Below are 17063 nucleotides of genomic sequence, written 5' to 3'. Positions count from 1 at the left end.
TCTGTGTACACAACCAATAAACGTTGATTTGACTCATTCAGACATGTCTATCCAGTCATTGCAGAGGTGTGATGCATTTTCAAAGTATTGTAACAGCTTGTTAGGGGTCTAGAACAGGGGTGGGAATTTGTCTCAAGGGCCACATCAGAATTTAAAAATTCAGAAAAACTGCAGTTATTTGAAAATGTAAAGGTCCATTATCATTTCTATTTATCTAGTTTTAGACGTTCACGAGTGGCCTGGAGTTTTTTTTTTTTTACCACAATAAAAGAATTCCCCCCAAAGCGTTAATATTTTTATTCAAACCTCCCGCCGGCCAGGGGGATGTATGTCATCCACCCCTCGTTCAGAAGAACTTTAGGGACGCTGCAGTCAGTGCAACAGGAGTGCTATCAGTGTAATAGCCGTTAGAGGGCGCTATTTCGTTCCTTTTCGTTAGAAAACGCCAGCTACCAAGGAAAGGGTGGCTCCACCAAGATTCTGGAGGAAAAAAAATTGCTAGTTGCTAGGAGTCGCCGCTCGGATCAATCCATTACTAGTACTCGTCCTATTTGAAGACCCCGGGGAAAGTCGATACGTTTCGGAAACGGTGGTGTTGATAGGTGATGCTGGGAGTAGTAGAAATGACGGGCAGGTAAGAGCTTGGGTCCAAGTATGAACACTCGAATTTCACAGCACGTTACCATGCTAATAGCTAGCCGGGCAGCTAACGTTAGCTAATTTGTTCGGTGCAATACTGTATGTGATAAAGTATGTGATAAAGTGTAACACCTCTAGTGATTTTTTTTATGATGGGCGTGGGAATCGGCTTGAAGCATTAAATAACTTTTAAATAAAGTTAACTAGCTATTTAGTTCGCTAACCTGACTGCTACAGCAGGCTAGTAACGTCAAGTGAGTGGACGTGTGTGTTGTGAACTTGCTAACGTTAGCTACTTCAAACTCTGTTTTTCTCTCTAGCTTGGTAACGTAGCCTCTTAGTTGGTTAGTTTCTATAACACTTTTAGGTCGAAACATTCAATCTATTTTAAAATGTAAACAAGTTTGATTATTTGGATCATTACACACGGTCTATTTGTAGACCATGTTGTAATTTTTTGGCACTTGATTTGGGGTATAGGAATAAGCCAATGATTGTTGAGGCGACACAGTACAGTACGTGTCTCTGATCAATTACGTGATAAACCAACACTGAATACCATCAGACAGCTATGATCTATCATGTCTCTCTGACTGCTCTCAGATGACCAAATTAGGAGACAGACCCTGAGCAACGTGTGTGTCTCCATGGGGACAGCGGTGCTGTGAGTAATATGATTTGAGTAAGAGACTGTCTGAGGGACAAGGCCCCGCCCCTAAAACCAAGCTTGTCTTTCTGTCCCAAAAGGCTCCCTATTACCTATGTAGTGCACTACCTTTAACCAGCCATAGGGATGTGGTTAAAATTAGTCCACTATATAGGGAATAGAGTGCCATTTGGGATGAACACCCCCACTCTGTAAAACACTGATCTGTAGTAGAGAGGAAAATATATTGACCTTTGCCAGTGCTGTTTCTGTAGACACTCAAGGCAGATTTCCAACAGCCCAGCAGTTCTCTATTGGAATAACTTTCTCCTTGGATTTCTTTCACATTGCATTCCCCTATTCAAGCCCCCTGCAGGAGAATCTGCTGCTGTGTGGTAGCCAGAGTGCCAGTCTCTTGTCGTTATTGTGCCAACTCCTTGCCAATGACTGCAGTCAGTTGAGTTGCGCAAGACCACAAACATATTGGGGCTAATTTCACAGGGATTGCTGTGTCAGGATCAACAGAACAGCAGCAAATAATTCTGGAGTTGTCGTCTGTTCTGATCTTCATACTTTCATTATTGTCACCATAGCAACATGGCGAACGCCCTGGCAAACGCGTCGTGCGAGCGCTGTAAGAGCGGCTTCGCCCCGGCAGAGAAGATCGTCAACAGCAACGGGGAGCTGTACCACGAGGGCTGCTTCGTCTGCGCACAGTGCTTCCAGCAGTTCCCCGAGGGGCTCTTCTATGAGGTAGACTAACACAGGGCATCACATGTAGGGATGCACAATTCCTGTCATTTCCCCACAAATTCCCATGTTTTCCAAAAATCATGGTTGGAGGATTCTGGATTTCCGGTTTATTCCCTCCAGGATTTCTGGAAAACTGGGGAATTTGAGGAAAGTTGCCGCTATTCAAATGTCAAACTGTTCAGTGTTTGGGTTTATTGTGTGAGTGAAGCACCCTTGTTAAATGTCATAGTTTTCTCCTGACAGTTTGAAGGCAGGAAATACTGTGAACATGACTTTCAGATGCTCTTCGCTCCCTGCTGCCACCAGTGTGGTGAGTACACACACACACATACAGCCAGACATATACACACACACACATACAGCCAGACATACACACACATACGCACCAATATACACACACACACACACACACACACACACACACACACACACACACACACATATATACATACACACACCCACATACATACGCACCAATACATACACACACATACATATACACACACACACACACACATATACATACACATACATATACACACACGCATATACACACACACACACACACACATATACATACACATACATATACACACACGCATATACACACACACACACACACACATATACATACACATACATATACACACACGCATATACACATACACACACCAAATCAAATGTTGTATTGGTGGGTGGGTGTTCTCATGTTGTATTGGTGGGTGGGTGTTCTCGTGTTGTATTGGTGGGTCGGTGTTCTCATGTTGTGTTGGTGGGTCGGTGTTCTCATGTTGTGTTGGTGGGTGGGTGTTCTCATGTTGTATTGGTGGGTGGGTGTTCTCATGTTGTATTGGTGGGTGGGTGTTCTCATGTTGTATTGGTGGGTGGGTGTTCTCATGTTGTATTGGTGGGTGGGTGTTCTCATGTTGTATTGGTGGGTGGGTGTTCTCATGTTGTATTGGTGGGTCGGTGTTCTCATGTTGTATTGGTGGGTCGGTGTTCTCATGTTGTATTGGTGGGTCGGTGTTCTCAGGGGAGTTCATCATTGGCCGTGTGATCAAGGCCATGAACAACAGCTGGCATCCTGATTGTTTCTGCTGTGATATCTGCCAGGCTGTGCTCGCTGACGTCGGCTTCGTCAAGAACGCTGGCAGGTGAATCTCCAACCAATCACACTGCACATTATACAGGGGCAGGGGAGTCCCCAACCAATCACACTGCACATTATACAGGGGCAGGGGAGTCCCCAGCCAGTCACACTGCACATTATACAGGGGCAGGGGAGTCCCCAGCCAGTCACACTGCACATTATACAGGGGCAGGGGAGTCCCCAGCCAGTCACACTGCACATTATACAGGGGCAGGGGAGTCCCCAGCCAATCACACTGCACATTATGCAGGGGAGTCCCCAGCCAGTCACAATGCACATTATGCAGGGGAGTCCCCAGCCAGTCACACTGCACATTATACAGGGGAGTCCCCAGCCAGTCACACTGCACATTATGCAGGGGAGTCCCCAGCCAGTCACACTGCACATTATGCAGGGGAGTCCCCAGCCAGTCACAATGCACATTATGCAGGGGAGTCCCCAGCCAGTCACACTGCACATTATACAGGGGAGTCCCCAGCCAGTCACACTGCACATTATGCAGGGGAGTCCCCAGCCAGTCACACTGCACATTATGCAGGGGAGTCCCCAGCCAGTCACACTGCACATTATACAGGGGAGTCCCCAGCCAGTCACACTGCACATTATACCATGGTAGATGACTATTTAACCAATCACAAATCAACTCTCTCAGTAGTATGTTTGTATAATACAGTGCTGTGAGAGTATTTGCCCCATCTCTGATTTTCTCAGTTTGTTGATATTTGTAAACTCAGGTTCCCTTTATCTAATATCAGGTTTTGGTTGAAGATCTGGTAACATTCAGTATCAACAATATGCAAGAGAACATCAGAAAGGAGGCAAATACTTTTCCAACACTGTAAATAAAGTGTAGGAGAAACTTCTACTGTGTCCACCCTTTCCCTGCTTTGTTTGGCCCAGCCAGACATGTTGGATGTCCATCCTGCTTTTTGTCCCTGCCCAGGCACCTATGTCGGCCCTGCCATAACCGTGAGAAGGCTCGAGGTCTGGGGAAGTACATCTGTCAGAAATGCCATGCCATCATCGAGGATAGCCCCCTCATCTTTAAGAACGACCCCTACCACCCCGACCACTTCAACTGCAACAACTGTGGGTCAGTACACTTCACAGCTCCCTCCTGATATCTGACATGATGTGTTCCTGATTCCATTATGTGGGTCAGTCACTATTTGGAATAATGAAAGCAAGAGTGTTTAAGATGTTACCATTTACCCTGCTTCAAAAGCACTGTTGTTTGTGTGTGTTTTGTGTAATATAATGGTGTATAATGTTTGTCCCTCCTTTCTCCCTGTAGTAAGGAGCTGTAGTAATATTTGTTCCTCCTTTCTCCCTGTAGTAAGGAGCTGTAGTAATATTTGTTCCTCCTTTCTCCCTGTAGTAAGGAGCTGACAGCAGATGCCAGGGAGCTGAAGGGAGAGCTGTACTGTCTTCCCTGCCATGATAAGATGGGGGTGCCGATCTGTGGCGCCTGCAGAAGGCCCATCGAGGGACGCGTGGTCAACGCCATGGGCAAGCAGTGGCACGTCGAGGTGTGTGGTCAGAAATGACATGATGGGCTCTAGTGGTATTTTAGACATATTTGGACTCCAATGTGATGGTTTAGTCAGATGTTTGCTGAGTAAGCTTTTACAAAGAAATGATATGTTACATTTTTATAATTTTTATACTCTCCACACCTTTCTTTTCCTTCCAACACATTCCTTCATACTTTATTTTTCTCTACATCCTCATCTTTGTGGCTTCTTTTATCCCTCTTCTCTTCTCTTCTCTTCTCTTCCTCCCTCTTCCTCTCCCAGCACTTTGGGTGTAGTGTATGTGAGCGATCGTTCCAGGGCCATCCCTACTATGAATGTAAGGGCTATGCCTACTGCGAGTGGCACTTTAACATGGTGAGAAGGGGTTATGTCCCAAATGGCAGTAGTCCCTATGTAGTGCACTACTTTAACTAGAGCCCATAGTGTTCTGGTCAGAGTTAGGGCCCTATGTAGGGAATAGGGTGCCATTTGGGACACATCCAAGGAGAAAGGAGGGCTTTCTCCTCCCACACATAGAAACTGCACTGCAGGAAACAACATTGCATAGCGAGCTACACAACTACACTCTTCAGCCACATACACCCGTCATATGTCAATAGAAACAAGAGGCACACCATTACCGCATTCACAGATAAGTTCTTCTTAGCCAGAAATACATGGGTGTGGGTGCCTAAACACATTGTTGCACTTTAATATCTCACAACTTTACAGTGCTGATGAATACACTACAAGTAGTCTACAGTGCCTGGCCTGCCTGCAGTTAACATTCTCTCCACTAGAGGCCATTGTTCCGCTGTCTGTCCTGAATGACTGCTGTGTGTGTGTCATGCATCTTTCTGACCAAGCCCCATTGAGTTACTTGGGCCAGTTGTATTCATAAAGCTCTCAGAGTAGGGCTGATATAGGGTTAGTTTAGTCTTTAAAGGTCCCAAACAGTCATTCTGATTCCCATGTAAAATAGCATTTTGAGTGACTAAAATATCCCCCATAATATTTGTTTTGGATAGAAATGCTCAATGTGGTCTAACTACCAAGAAGTTTGAAAAGACAGGCTGAGTGGAGAGCTTATACTTGTGAGCTCTCCTTGACTGACAGCTCTTTGAAACCCCTATGTCAAGCAACTTGGATACAGTGTTGCAGTAAAATCATCTCAAGCAAATGTGGTGATACATTTTACTACCTCTCCCATTTGGCATGTCTGTTATGATGTGGTTCACAGCAGCACTGACGGATGTGTTGACATGACAACGGCGTCTGAGTTTCTAACAACCCCGTTCCATGCTGGCTGAAGACCTAGCTAGCCCGTAACTAGCTAACACCAGACACAGATGAAGACCTAGCTAACACCAGACACAGATGAAGACCTAGCTAACACCAGACACAGATGAAGACCTAGCTAACACCAGACACAGATGAATACCCAGCTAACACCAGACACAGATGAAGACCCAGCTAACACCAGACACAGATGAAGACCCAGCTAACACCAGACACAGATGAAGACCCAGCTAACACCAGACACAGATGAAGACCCAGCTAACACCAGACACAGATGAAGACCCAGCTAACACCAGACACAGATGAAGACCCAGCTAACACCAGACACAGATGAAGACCCAGCTAACACCAGACACAGATGAAGACCCAGCTAACACCAGACACAGATGAAGACCCAGCTAACACCAGACACAGATGAAGACCCAGCTAACACCAGACACAGATGAAGACCCAGCTAACACCAGACACAGATGAAGACCCAGCTAGCCAGTAACTAGCTAACACCCGACACAGATGAAGATCTAGCTAGCCAGTAACTAGCTAACACCCGACACAGATGAAGACCTAGCTAGCCAGTAACTAGCTAACACCCGACACAGATGAAGACCTAGCTAGCCAGTAACTAGCTAACACCCGACACAGATGAAGATCTAGCTAGCCAGTAACTAGCTAACACCAGACACAGATGAAGACCCAGCTAGCCCGTAACTAGCTAACACCAGACACCGATGAAGACCTAGCTAGCCCGTAACTAGCTAACACCAGACACAGATGAAGACCCAGCTAACACCAGAAACAGATGAAGACCCAGCTAGCCAGTAACTAGCTAGCACCAGGCACAGATAAAAGGGGACATGAGTGTCTTTACCATAGATGAATAGTGTGAACGTTTAATTATATTTGATGACACCTTACAGTCCAATTTTGGCACCAGTAGAGTAGCTGTATAAACCACGCCCCTCCACAAACACGCCTTCTCCGATGTTGGTTACAAAGCGGTACTTATTTTAAATTAGGTAAGAGAATATCATTTTACCATTGGTGTATTAAAAAGAGTTAGGGTGATGTCACCCTAACCCCTTAACAATGAATCCAAGTGTTTGACATGGGGGAGGGGACCAGTAGCTTTATGACTTTATCAATGTAGGAGCAACTGTCATTTTTCATACTTTGACCTGGTTTCATTCAAATATCATCCAGTTTCATGAAAAACATGGATTTTTATTTGACTGTTCATGACCTTTAAGATCATAATGAAGAACATATGTACAGGTAGATCACCTGATCCTAGATCAGCACTCCTTCACTGATACGCTTTGTGAATACGTGCCCTGATGGCAGCTGACTAGAGTTAGCCAAGTTAGCTTACTTAACTGCTTGTGCCTGTAAGTAGAGTTAGCAATATGTTAACGCATGTGTAGTGGTGTCTGCCTGTGACAAGAGTTAGCTATTAGCCATGCTAACTTGGGGTGCTACTTCCCTGTGACTACAGTTAGCCATTAGCCATGCTAACATGTGATGTTGCCTGTGTTTGCAGCATTTTGTGTGTGCTAAGTGTGAGAAGCCGTTCCTTGGACACCGCCACTATGAGAGGAAGGGTTTGGCCTACTGTGAGACCCACTACAACCAGGTAATAAAGCTATGATCTGACTGTGAGACCCACTACAACCAGGTAATAAAGCTATGATCTGACTGTGAGACCCACTACAACCAGGTAATAAAGCTATGATCTGACTGTGACCCACTACAACCAGGTAATAAAGCTATAATCTGACTGTGAGACCCACTACAACCAGGTAATAAAGCTATGAACTGACTGTGAGACCCACTACAACCAGGTAATAAAGCTATGATCTGACTGTGAGACCCACTACAACCAGGTAATAAAGCTATGATCTGACTGTGAGACCCACTACAACCAGGTAATAAAGCTATGAACTGACTGTGAGACCCACTACAACCAGGTAATAAAGCTATGATCTGACTGTGAGACCCACTACAACCAGGTAATAAAGCTATGAACTGACTGTGAAACCCACTACAACCAGGTAATAAAGCTATGATCTGACTGTGAGACCCACTACATCCAGGTAAATGGTACCCTATTCCCTATGTAATGCACTATATTTGACAGGTCCCATGGGGCTCATGTCCCTCAACGTTCATACAATAGGGTTGCTGAGTAACACCGTTATTGCATGTTGTTCTGGCTGGCACTGACTGAAATGTAAAGTTTGATAATGGTTAAATCAAGTAGTGTATGTTTGGTGAATGAAATGCTCATCTCTGCCTGTGTCTCAACCCTCTAGCTCTTTGGTGATGTGTGCTACCACTGCAACAGAGTGATTGAAGGAGATGGTAAGCATCAACTGTTTTTCATGTTTAATGAATTGTTTTAGAACGATCTAAAGCCATAATGGACTTTCTGTTCCTCCTGTAGTGGTGTCAGCCCTGAACAAAGCATGGTGTGTGAACTGCTTCTCCTGCGCCACCTGCAACACCAAGCTCACCCTCAAGTACGTTGTTATTACATGATTATATATCAGTGGTATTATACTGGGCTCTTTCCTAACCCTTTGGCTCTTCCTGTCTGTCGTTGTCCTGCCTTCCTTTCAATCTGTGTGCGTCCCAAATGACACCCTATTCCCTATAAAGTTCTGTGTTTTCTCTAACCTTCCTCCTATTGGACACAATCTGTTTTTCCTCTTATTTCTCTAGTCTTCTCACTTCTCCACCCTGTGCTTTTTCCATCCTCTGTTTTCTCTTCTCTCTCCCTCCCCTTCCTCTGGTGTAACAGAGACAAGTTTGTAGAGGTAGATCTGAAGCCTGTATGTAAGCACTGTTACGAGCGGATGCCTGAGGAGCTGAAACGCAGACTGGCCCGACGCGAGAGGGACGCCTCAAAAGACCGCAAAAAGAAACCTGTTATCTGTCTGTAGACTTTTCCAGTCCTCTTCCTTTCATCTTCACTATCCTCTTCTCGCTCATTTTCATCCATTGGTTAGTAATTCCACTTCCTGTCATCTTCACTATCCTCATTTCCATCTATTGGTTAGTAATTCCACTTCCTGTCTTCAATATCCTCTCATTTCCATCTATTGGTTAGTAATTCCACTTCCTGTCATCTTCACTATCCTCTCATTTCCATCTATTGGTTAGTAATTCCACTTCCTGTCATCTTCACTATTCTCTAATTTCCATCTATTGGTTAGTAATTCCACTTCCAAGTCACTCTTCATTTATCTTTTCCTCTTATTGTCTTTCCTCTTGTTTTCTCCTCCAGTTTGCTTGATCTGTTTTGTCATTGTCCTGTCATTGCTCTGTTATGTGACAATGGCTGAGTCCCAAATGACAACCTGTGGGCCCTGGTCCAATGTAGTGCACTATAAAGGGAATAGGGTGCCATTTGGGATGCACACGTTGTGATCAAATGTGTAATCTGCCATATTCATATGATATGGAGGTCATTTCCCTTAAAAATACAATATTTAGTGTTGGTTCCACTTCAGTACATCTGACTGTATTCCTGTCCTGTCATGCTAGTTGTGTGATCATAGTGTACCTTGCTAAGGATAGACACCTGCATGTGCTGCTGTTCATGAGAATACAAAAACATTTAAAATAATTATTCGTAAAGCACATTTCATACACAATGGAGCCCAAAATGCATTACAAAATACTGACTGTGTCTCCCCTGTCCTCTGTTGACAGGAACAAGTTTGTGGAGTTTGACATGAAGCCTGTGTGTAAGAAATGTTATGAGAAGTTTCCTCTGGAACTGAAGAAGAGACTGAAGAAACTGGCTGAGACTGTCGGACGCAAGTAGACCTCCGAGTACCAAGGGGGCGACACCGAACAAAATTTCCAGTAGCTTTCCCAAAGTTCCAGAAACTCTGGAAAATTCCCTGGCTCTCCGGATGTCCTGCTTATTCCCTATTGATTCTGGGGATCTTCCATTTCTGGGTTTCTAGAAACCTGGGATTTTCAGAAAGTTACTGGAGGTTTGCAGCCCGACGAGCAACGCTGAAACCGATATTAACCTTAACAAGTGCCCAAATGAATCGTATAAATGTGTCAGACTCAAAATACTGTCTGTTCCAGTATTTTAGTCTTTGACGTCCTCGGGTACTCAGTAATAACGTGTTAATCTTTTCTCACTTTTTAATTGATTATTTTTGTGCAAGTGGCTTTTTGCATGTGGAGCTGTTTTCCAGATGTCCAGAGTCTTATTCAAACAATATAGAACCTCATTCCGCCTGACAATGACCTATGAAAGCATGGAGGGGAAAAAATGATGGGTGAAATGCATTTAGATATTGTTAAGAAATAATACATAAGACTGTCTGATCTAGTTTGGCCACGAGCGGACCAAATGAACAGCATTATAAAGGGTTAATGACATCTAACAAAATACTTGCACACTGTCTTAAAGAGATGAGAAGGTGCTTGTAGTACTCTTAAAATAGCTTTTGTCTTGTGCCTTGGGTATGAATATACACTGAGTATACAAAATATTTCCATGACATAGACGGATCAGGTGAAAGCTATGATCCCTTATTGACGTCTCTTCAATCAGTAGATGACAGATTTAAAGAAAGATTTTTAACTCAGTACAAGTACTAATGTTTGGTAAGCTCAGTGTATATTTTACACTGCATTATATACTGTAAGTGTGTCAGATAATATGCATGTGGTTGTCCAATATACTGGCATGTGATCCAGACTTACTACAACTGCCTTAATTAGAGAATATTCCTCACTTCTGTGTAAGAATGAGAATTCTAGCTGTGTATCAGAACGTGGAGCCAATGAGTCTGGTATGTCATCTATGAGTCTGGTATATCATGTGTGAGTCTGGTATATCATGTGTGAGTCTGGTATATCGTGTATCCTAACATTTGCTTGTAATAAAATAAAATGTCATGGGTTTGTTTGAATATTACTCCCAATCGTTTCAGAGGAGGAGAGTTGAAAGGAATGGAGATGGACACGTCTTAGCATGCTACTCCATTTTGTTCCATCACTGTGAGTCGCTGACAGGTATAAACAAGTTAGGGGAGTGTTTCATGGAGCACAATCGCTTAAGTAGAATTAGTTAGATAGGTATGATAAATATACGTATGTAAAGGTCTTAATTACACCCTAGATCAGCTAGATGCAGGCAAGAGTGTGCAAGGCGGTTTTGAATGTGTCACTATCTGTCACCTTGATTACTCAAAATTCTCTCAACCTATGTACTTACCTACATTGTAAACTTTCATTCATAGGCTAGGTTGTAGCAGCCACATGATGGATACAGGGAAAATGTTAGTATCATGTAGTAGCCTACACCTATTGATGTTACATTGAGATGGGTGAATGGAATATGAATGACAGTCATCCAATATACTGTTATAGAAATAAAATATAAATGATCATCCTTCCTCATCTTAAACGGCACCGATCGCCACTGTCGTCTCCTGTGTACATACCTAATATTGAGTACATACCTGCATCTCCTGAATACAAACCAAGTAATCTGACGTATAGGTCTTCATGCGCTGTTGAGAACTTTGATGGTCTCGAAATGGAGTCAGTCGGCAGTTGTGAGGGCTCTGAAGTTGAGCCTGTCCAGGATGTGGTGGACCTTCCTGAGCCTGTCCAGGATGTGGTGGACCTTCCTGAGCCTGTCCAGGATGTGGTGGACCTTCCTGAGCCTGTCCAGGATGTGGTGGACCTTCCTGAGCCTGTCCAGGATGTGGTGGACCTTCCTGAGCCTGTCCAGGATGTGGTGGACCTTCCTGAGCCTGTCCAGGATGTGGTAGAGATGTCTAACGTTTGCCCTGAGACTCCTACCGGTGATCATTTTGGAAAGAGTGGATTCCTGCTTTTTGGAAGACCCATACGTCGGGTAAAGCTGGGTAAAGGACAAAAAAGGGTAATCAATGGGGGTTAATAAATGGGGTTGAGTGTAGAAGTGGATCAAATGAAAAGGAATATTCCTAGTGTTTGTGACACCTGACATTTGGTGAGACAGAGACCGGTGGCAATGGTGAGACAGAAAAGCATGTCTGTCTTGTTGAGCTTTGACAGAGTTGCTACCTGATAAGGTCAGGTTAGATTAGGTATTCCGTGAGGGCCTATGTTCTGAATCCGCTCCGCTACGGTGCTTTAGGTGCCAAGGATTTGGACATGTTGCAGCAGTGTGTAGAAGAGGGATCCCACGATGTGAGGAAAGTGCAGGAGGGCATAGTAAGAGGGAGTGTACAGTTGAGATACAGAAATCACTGTGTGTCAACTGGGGGTTTTCATGCAGCAGGGGACCGAAAGTGCCTTGTGAGAGAGACAGGTTGAGATTGCCAGAGTTCGAGTGGGGCTGAAGCACGCTGAAGCAGTGAAGAGGGTATCCCAAGGGTGAGAGAGTCGGGTGAGAGCCTCCCAGTGAGTAGGCTTGAAGAGAGGATGAGTTTTAGTATGGTTGGATTTCTGATCAACGGCACCGATGGAGCGGAAAGTACATGTGGCAGTTGCAGCTGCAGAGAAACAGGGAAATGGTTCAACTGAAATGTGTCTTCTGCATTTAACCCAACCCCACTGAATCAGAGAGGTGCGTAGGGCTGCCTTAATCGACATCCACGTCTTCGGCGCCCGGGGAACAGTGGGTTAACTGCCTTGCTCAGGGGCAGAACGACAGATTGTTACCATGTCAGCTTGGGGATTTGATCCAGCAACCTTTCGGTTACTGGCCCAACACTCTAACCATTAGGCTACCTGCGAACCACGAAAAAAATAAAACAGGTAAAACATTGTGAGAGATTTTTGTGCAGAAGATCTACAGGAAGTTTTGAGAGAAGGGATTCCATCCTCCCAGGTGGAAGGCCTGTTGTAGGATCGTTTAGGGACAAAGTAAGGCTCCTTAATTGTGTTGTCAAGAAGATAACTTTTGTGTCGGGTTCAAATGTATTACTACGTATGTAATAGCACATTTAAACTTTCTAATATCAAAATATCTCATTTAAGATTTTAACCTGTTTTTTGTTGTTGTTTGTGACCAAAATCCACAATCCGACCTGCGAAAAGCAGCAATACGCAACACAGAGTCTGCCCGAAATGTACATGAAGAATAAGATATCGCCACAGATAGAACAATGAGACAGATATTTCACCGGATGTAAAAATGTGAAGCATCTGCTTTGCGTTTCCACAAGCCCATTGGCCGGCAGTGGGAGAAGATGGAACGAGATGGATTTTGGTCGAAATTCTGCACATTTCCTCATCGATGAAATATTTGATTTCGATACAGTTTTCTGTTCCGAAAACTAGAATATGTTATGAACAGAGTGGACTAAGTTGTGTAGACTTGACCCTTTGCAACGTTTTTAAAAATCGCGTTGTTTAGAAAGAGTGAGTTATTGCACACGCGCACTTCACAGAGTAGGCGTTCCCTAAAGGAAATCTGCAGATGCGTGCTAGAACGCGCCAATAGGATCTCGCTAGCTCATGCTTGGCTCTGGTCAACTCTCTTTCCTTGTTCTGCCCTCTATTACTCATTTGTTCCCGTTGGAAACGACAGGCTGTGGTATATCTTAGTTTAGTTGTAAAGATCTTCGACGTCACATTTGCACGGTGGTATCACATATACATCTTTGGTGGTAGTGGGAGAACAGGAAGTTCCGGGCAGGCGCCTTAACTGTGTTGTCAAGACGATAACTTTTGTGTCGGTTTCAAATGTATTACTACTGGTATGTAATAGCACATTTAAACGTTCTAATATCAAAAGAACATGTCATAACATGCTAGGTAACAAATAACTTGAAGTTGTATCACGTTTGGTAAAGGTTTTATGTGCTATTTTTGTGTCAAGCCGAGTGAGTGAAGAACGTGATCAAATCTATTTTTCAAGTCACATAAACTAGAGACTGGGTTTGTCTGAGTGACTGTACATCATTTCGTAAAAGTAATTTAATAGAAAATACAAGTATTTGATATTTCTGAGTGCGTTTGACATATTGGTTTTGTGTAAAATTCACAAGCTGGTAAAATGGTGGCGCCCACTCGGTCTGCTTCAACGGACTTCGGTGCAGGCAGTGCTCGTGCATCCGAGAGAGACAAATTCACAGCTACACTACTGGTTTGAAGATGAATGTAATGTTTATCCGTTTTTCACATGTGTAGCAATATTCAGACACATTCAGTTCTTTCTATCTATAATTGTTACTATGGTGTGAACGGGAAATACAATATTTTTTTTGTGATTTAAATAATACAGTGAAGACAAGGTTATTCCAGAAAATAGTTAATTGTGCTGCTTAAAACAACAACTGCAATCTAAATGGTTTTGGGTCTTTTATGCGTTTATGTAAATGTAGGACATCTACTCTAGATTAAGTGTATTTACGTTGTGATTTAGTGTGGAATTTGTGTCTAGTGTGAATTAATTCATGTTTTGTTGTCAATGCTTAGCTACCTGATCTATTGAAATTAGATCATTGATCAAGAAAAAATAGAATTTTAGAGAATAAAGAAAGCGGCAGAACTGTCAAGACAATTTTTGTGTCGTTGCTCATTATTACTACAGGCCGACTCCGATTAAGTCTGAGGCCGGTATCATCAACAGTGAGAACAAACCCATCCTGCCTCTCTCCCTCCACACTGAGTAGAAACCTACAGTTGCTGAGTCCTGATTGTGAGAGTGGGGTCCAGTTTGCACTGTAGGATCCAGAGATGGCATCAGTGAAGCTGGAAGACTGCAGTCAAACACTGGAGCTGAATGTCAACATTAAAGATGAAGAAGAGGAGGAGAAGATTGGGAAATCTGTTTCTCATGGTAAGAGCAGGTTCTATCTAACTAAATGTATGTTGTTCATTCCAACTTCCCACTGTTCATGAAAAGTTGCAGTAGAACTGTTTCAATGAGAAGGTCATGTTATTTCATGCTACTGGATTAACATAAATGTACAGTACCAGTCAAAGGTTTGGACACCTACTCATTCCAGGGTTTATCTTTATTTTGTACTATTTTCTACATTGTAGAATAATAGTGAAGACATCAAAACTATGAAATAACTTTCAAGCAATGTATAAGAGTTATACTCCAGTCTAGTAGGTGGCGGTAGTGCAACATTTATTGGATGCCAACAGCCGTTCAACATAATCGAAGAACTCACCTGTAATGTGCCACGTCTACCACAACCTTTCCTATCGTGTTAGTTATCACTACAGCATTTTAGGAAGCCATTGTTCAAAGTCTGTTCATACATACAGTACAATGGGAGGGGGTGTGGCCTGCACAGGACCAGGAAGTTGATCTCAGACTTCTATTTAGGACTGGGATCCAATCCGGGGTTGACAGATTAACAGTGAGGACAAACCTAGCCTGCCTTTCTCCTTTCACACCGAGTCCAAACCTACAGTTACTGGGTCCTGATTGTGACATTGGAGCCCAGTTTGCACCGCAAGATCCAAAGATGTCATCAGTGAAGCTGGAAGACTGCAGTCAAACACTGGAGCTGAACGTCAACATTAAAGATGAAGAAGAGGATGAGAAGATTGGGAAATGTGTTAATCATGGTAAAAGCAGGCTCTATCTTCGTAAATTAGACCTCCATAATTTATGACCCAGTCTAATGCTAGGTTAAATTCTGCTTCTGTCGTGTGGGCGAGCGGTTTGCTGATGTTAATAACGTTGTGAACAGAGTGCCCCATGGTGGTGTTATGTTATGGGCAGGCATAAACTACGGTCAACGAACATGATTGCATTTTATCGATGGAAGTTTGAATGCACAAAAATACTTTGACGAGATCCTGAAGACCACTGTGAGGCCCATTTTTTTTTTTTTTTTTTTTTTTAAGGTATTTGGGACCAAGAGATGCATATCTGCATTCCCGGTCGTGAAATCCATAGATTTGCGCCTAATCCATTTCTTTCAATTGACCGATTTGCTCATATGAACTGTAACTCAGTAAAATCAATGAAATTGTTGCATGTTGCTTTTATTTCTGTTCAGTATACAGTCTACTACTCAATGGGGTAAACATGAACGTCAACAACAAAGGGACACAGTGCCCTTCGCGCCCGCTTGACAAGCACTACTCTGGCAACCTAGTAGCCATGGCAACCTAGTATGAAGTAGCTACCTAGTAGCCATTTTCAAGGTGACAGCTGCACTTTTTTAAACCTTTATTTAACTAGGCACGTCAGTTAAGAAAAACTATCTTATTTACAATGACCGGCCAAACGTGGACGACGCTGGGCCAATGGGAGTCCTTTTGGGTGGCGCACAAATCACAGCCGGTTGTGATACAGCCTGGATTCAAACCAGGGTTTCTGTAGTGACTCCTCTAGTACTCGAGATGCAGTGTCTTAGACCGCTGAGCCACTCGGGAGCCCAACGTACAGCACATGAAGCACACCATCATTTTTTTTTTTTTTAAATAAAGAGTTGTCAGTTTTGTAGCTGAAACTGTACAATTATTTGTGTAAAACTAACAGTAAAATACAACCCAGACTCATCCTCTGGCTTAAAAATAGAAGTCCAAACTCTTGCGGTATGGTAGCTAATGGTATGCAGGGTTGGGTAGGTTACTTTCTAAATGGAATCCTTTACAAGGTACCTGTCCAAAATTGTAATCAGTAACTTAATTTTGGGATTCCCCAAACTCGTTAACATAATCTGATTACATTCCGTTACTTTTAGATTACTTTCCCCTTAAGAGGCATTAGAATTATACAAATGTATGTTGCCAATTGAATGACATCTATTGCAGGATAAATCAATGTTAAAGTTTACATAGCTGGCCACATATGGATGTTAAATTTTACTTTATGGGTTGGTTATGTAGGCTTCTTCTAACCCATCGCTTTCTACTACATATAATAATACGATTAAATTATATCTTTACATTAAAAACCAAAGTCTATCAGAATTCCAGCCATTCCAATAAATGTTATACCCCTTGATCTTCAAGAATAGGACTTGGAAAAATGGAAGTATAGATTAGCCAAATAGTTTTACCAGAGCATGACACCAAAGCTAAGGACTTATTAGCCAGCCCTACTTTTTATTGTCGCAGAGGACTCATT

General features: G+C 43.2%; 1 protein-coding gene across 1 annotated transcript; it reads left to right on the top strand.

Moving 5' to 3' along the window:
• The first annotated feature begins 448 nt into the window (after window positions 1–448).
• On the top strand, window positions 449–10938 carry LOC120043471 (LIM and senescent cell antigen-like-containing domain protein 1). Its single transcript, XM_038988063.1, has 10 exons — window positions 449–634; window positions 1879–2038; window positions 2282–2348; window positions 3072–3192; window positions 4132–4281; window positions 4567–4717; window positions 7539–7631; window positions 8311–8359; window positions 8442–8517; window positions 9713–10938. Exons 1-10 carry the CDS (start codon window positions 606–608, stop codon window positions 9825–9827), a joined length of 1011 nt encoding a protein of 336 aa, XP_038843991.1. The 5' UTR covers window positions 449–605; the 3' UTR covers window positions 9828–10938.
• The last annotated feature ends 6125 nt before the right edge of the window (window positions 10939–17063 follow it).

This window comes from Salvelinus namaycush, unplaced genomic scaffold (genome assembly GCF_016432855.1).
Source record: "Salvelinus namaycush isolate Seneca unplaced genomic scaffold, SaNama_1.0 Scaffold934, whole genome shotgun sequence".
Taxonomy (NCBI): domain Eukaryota; kingdom Metazoa; phylum Chordata; class Actinopteri; order Salmoniformes; family Salmonidae; genus Salvelinus; species Salvelinus namaycush.
Note: the sequence above shows the minus strand (reverse complement) of the source record. Positions and strands in the feature narration are given on the sequence as shown.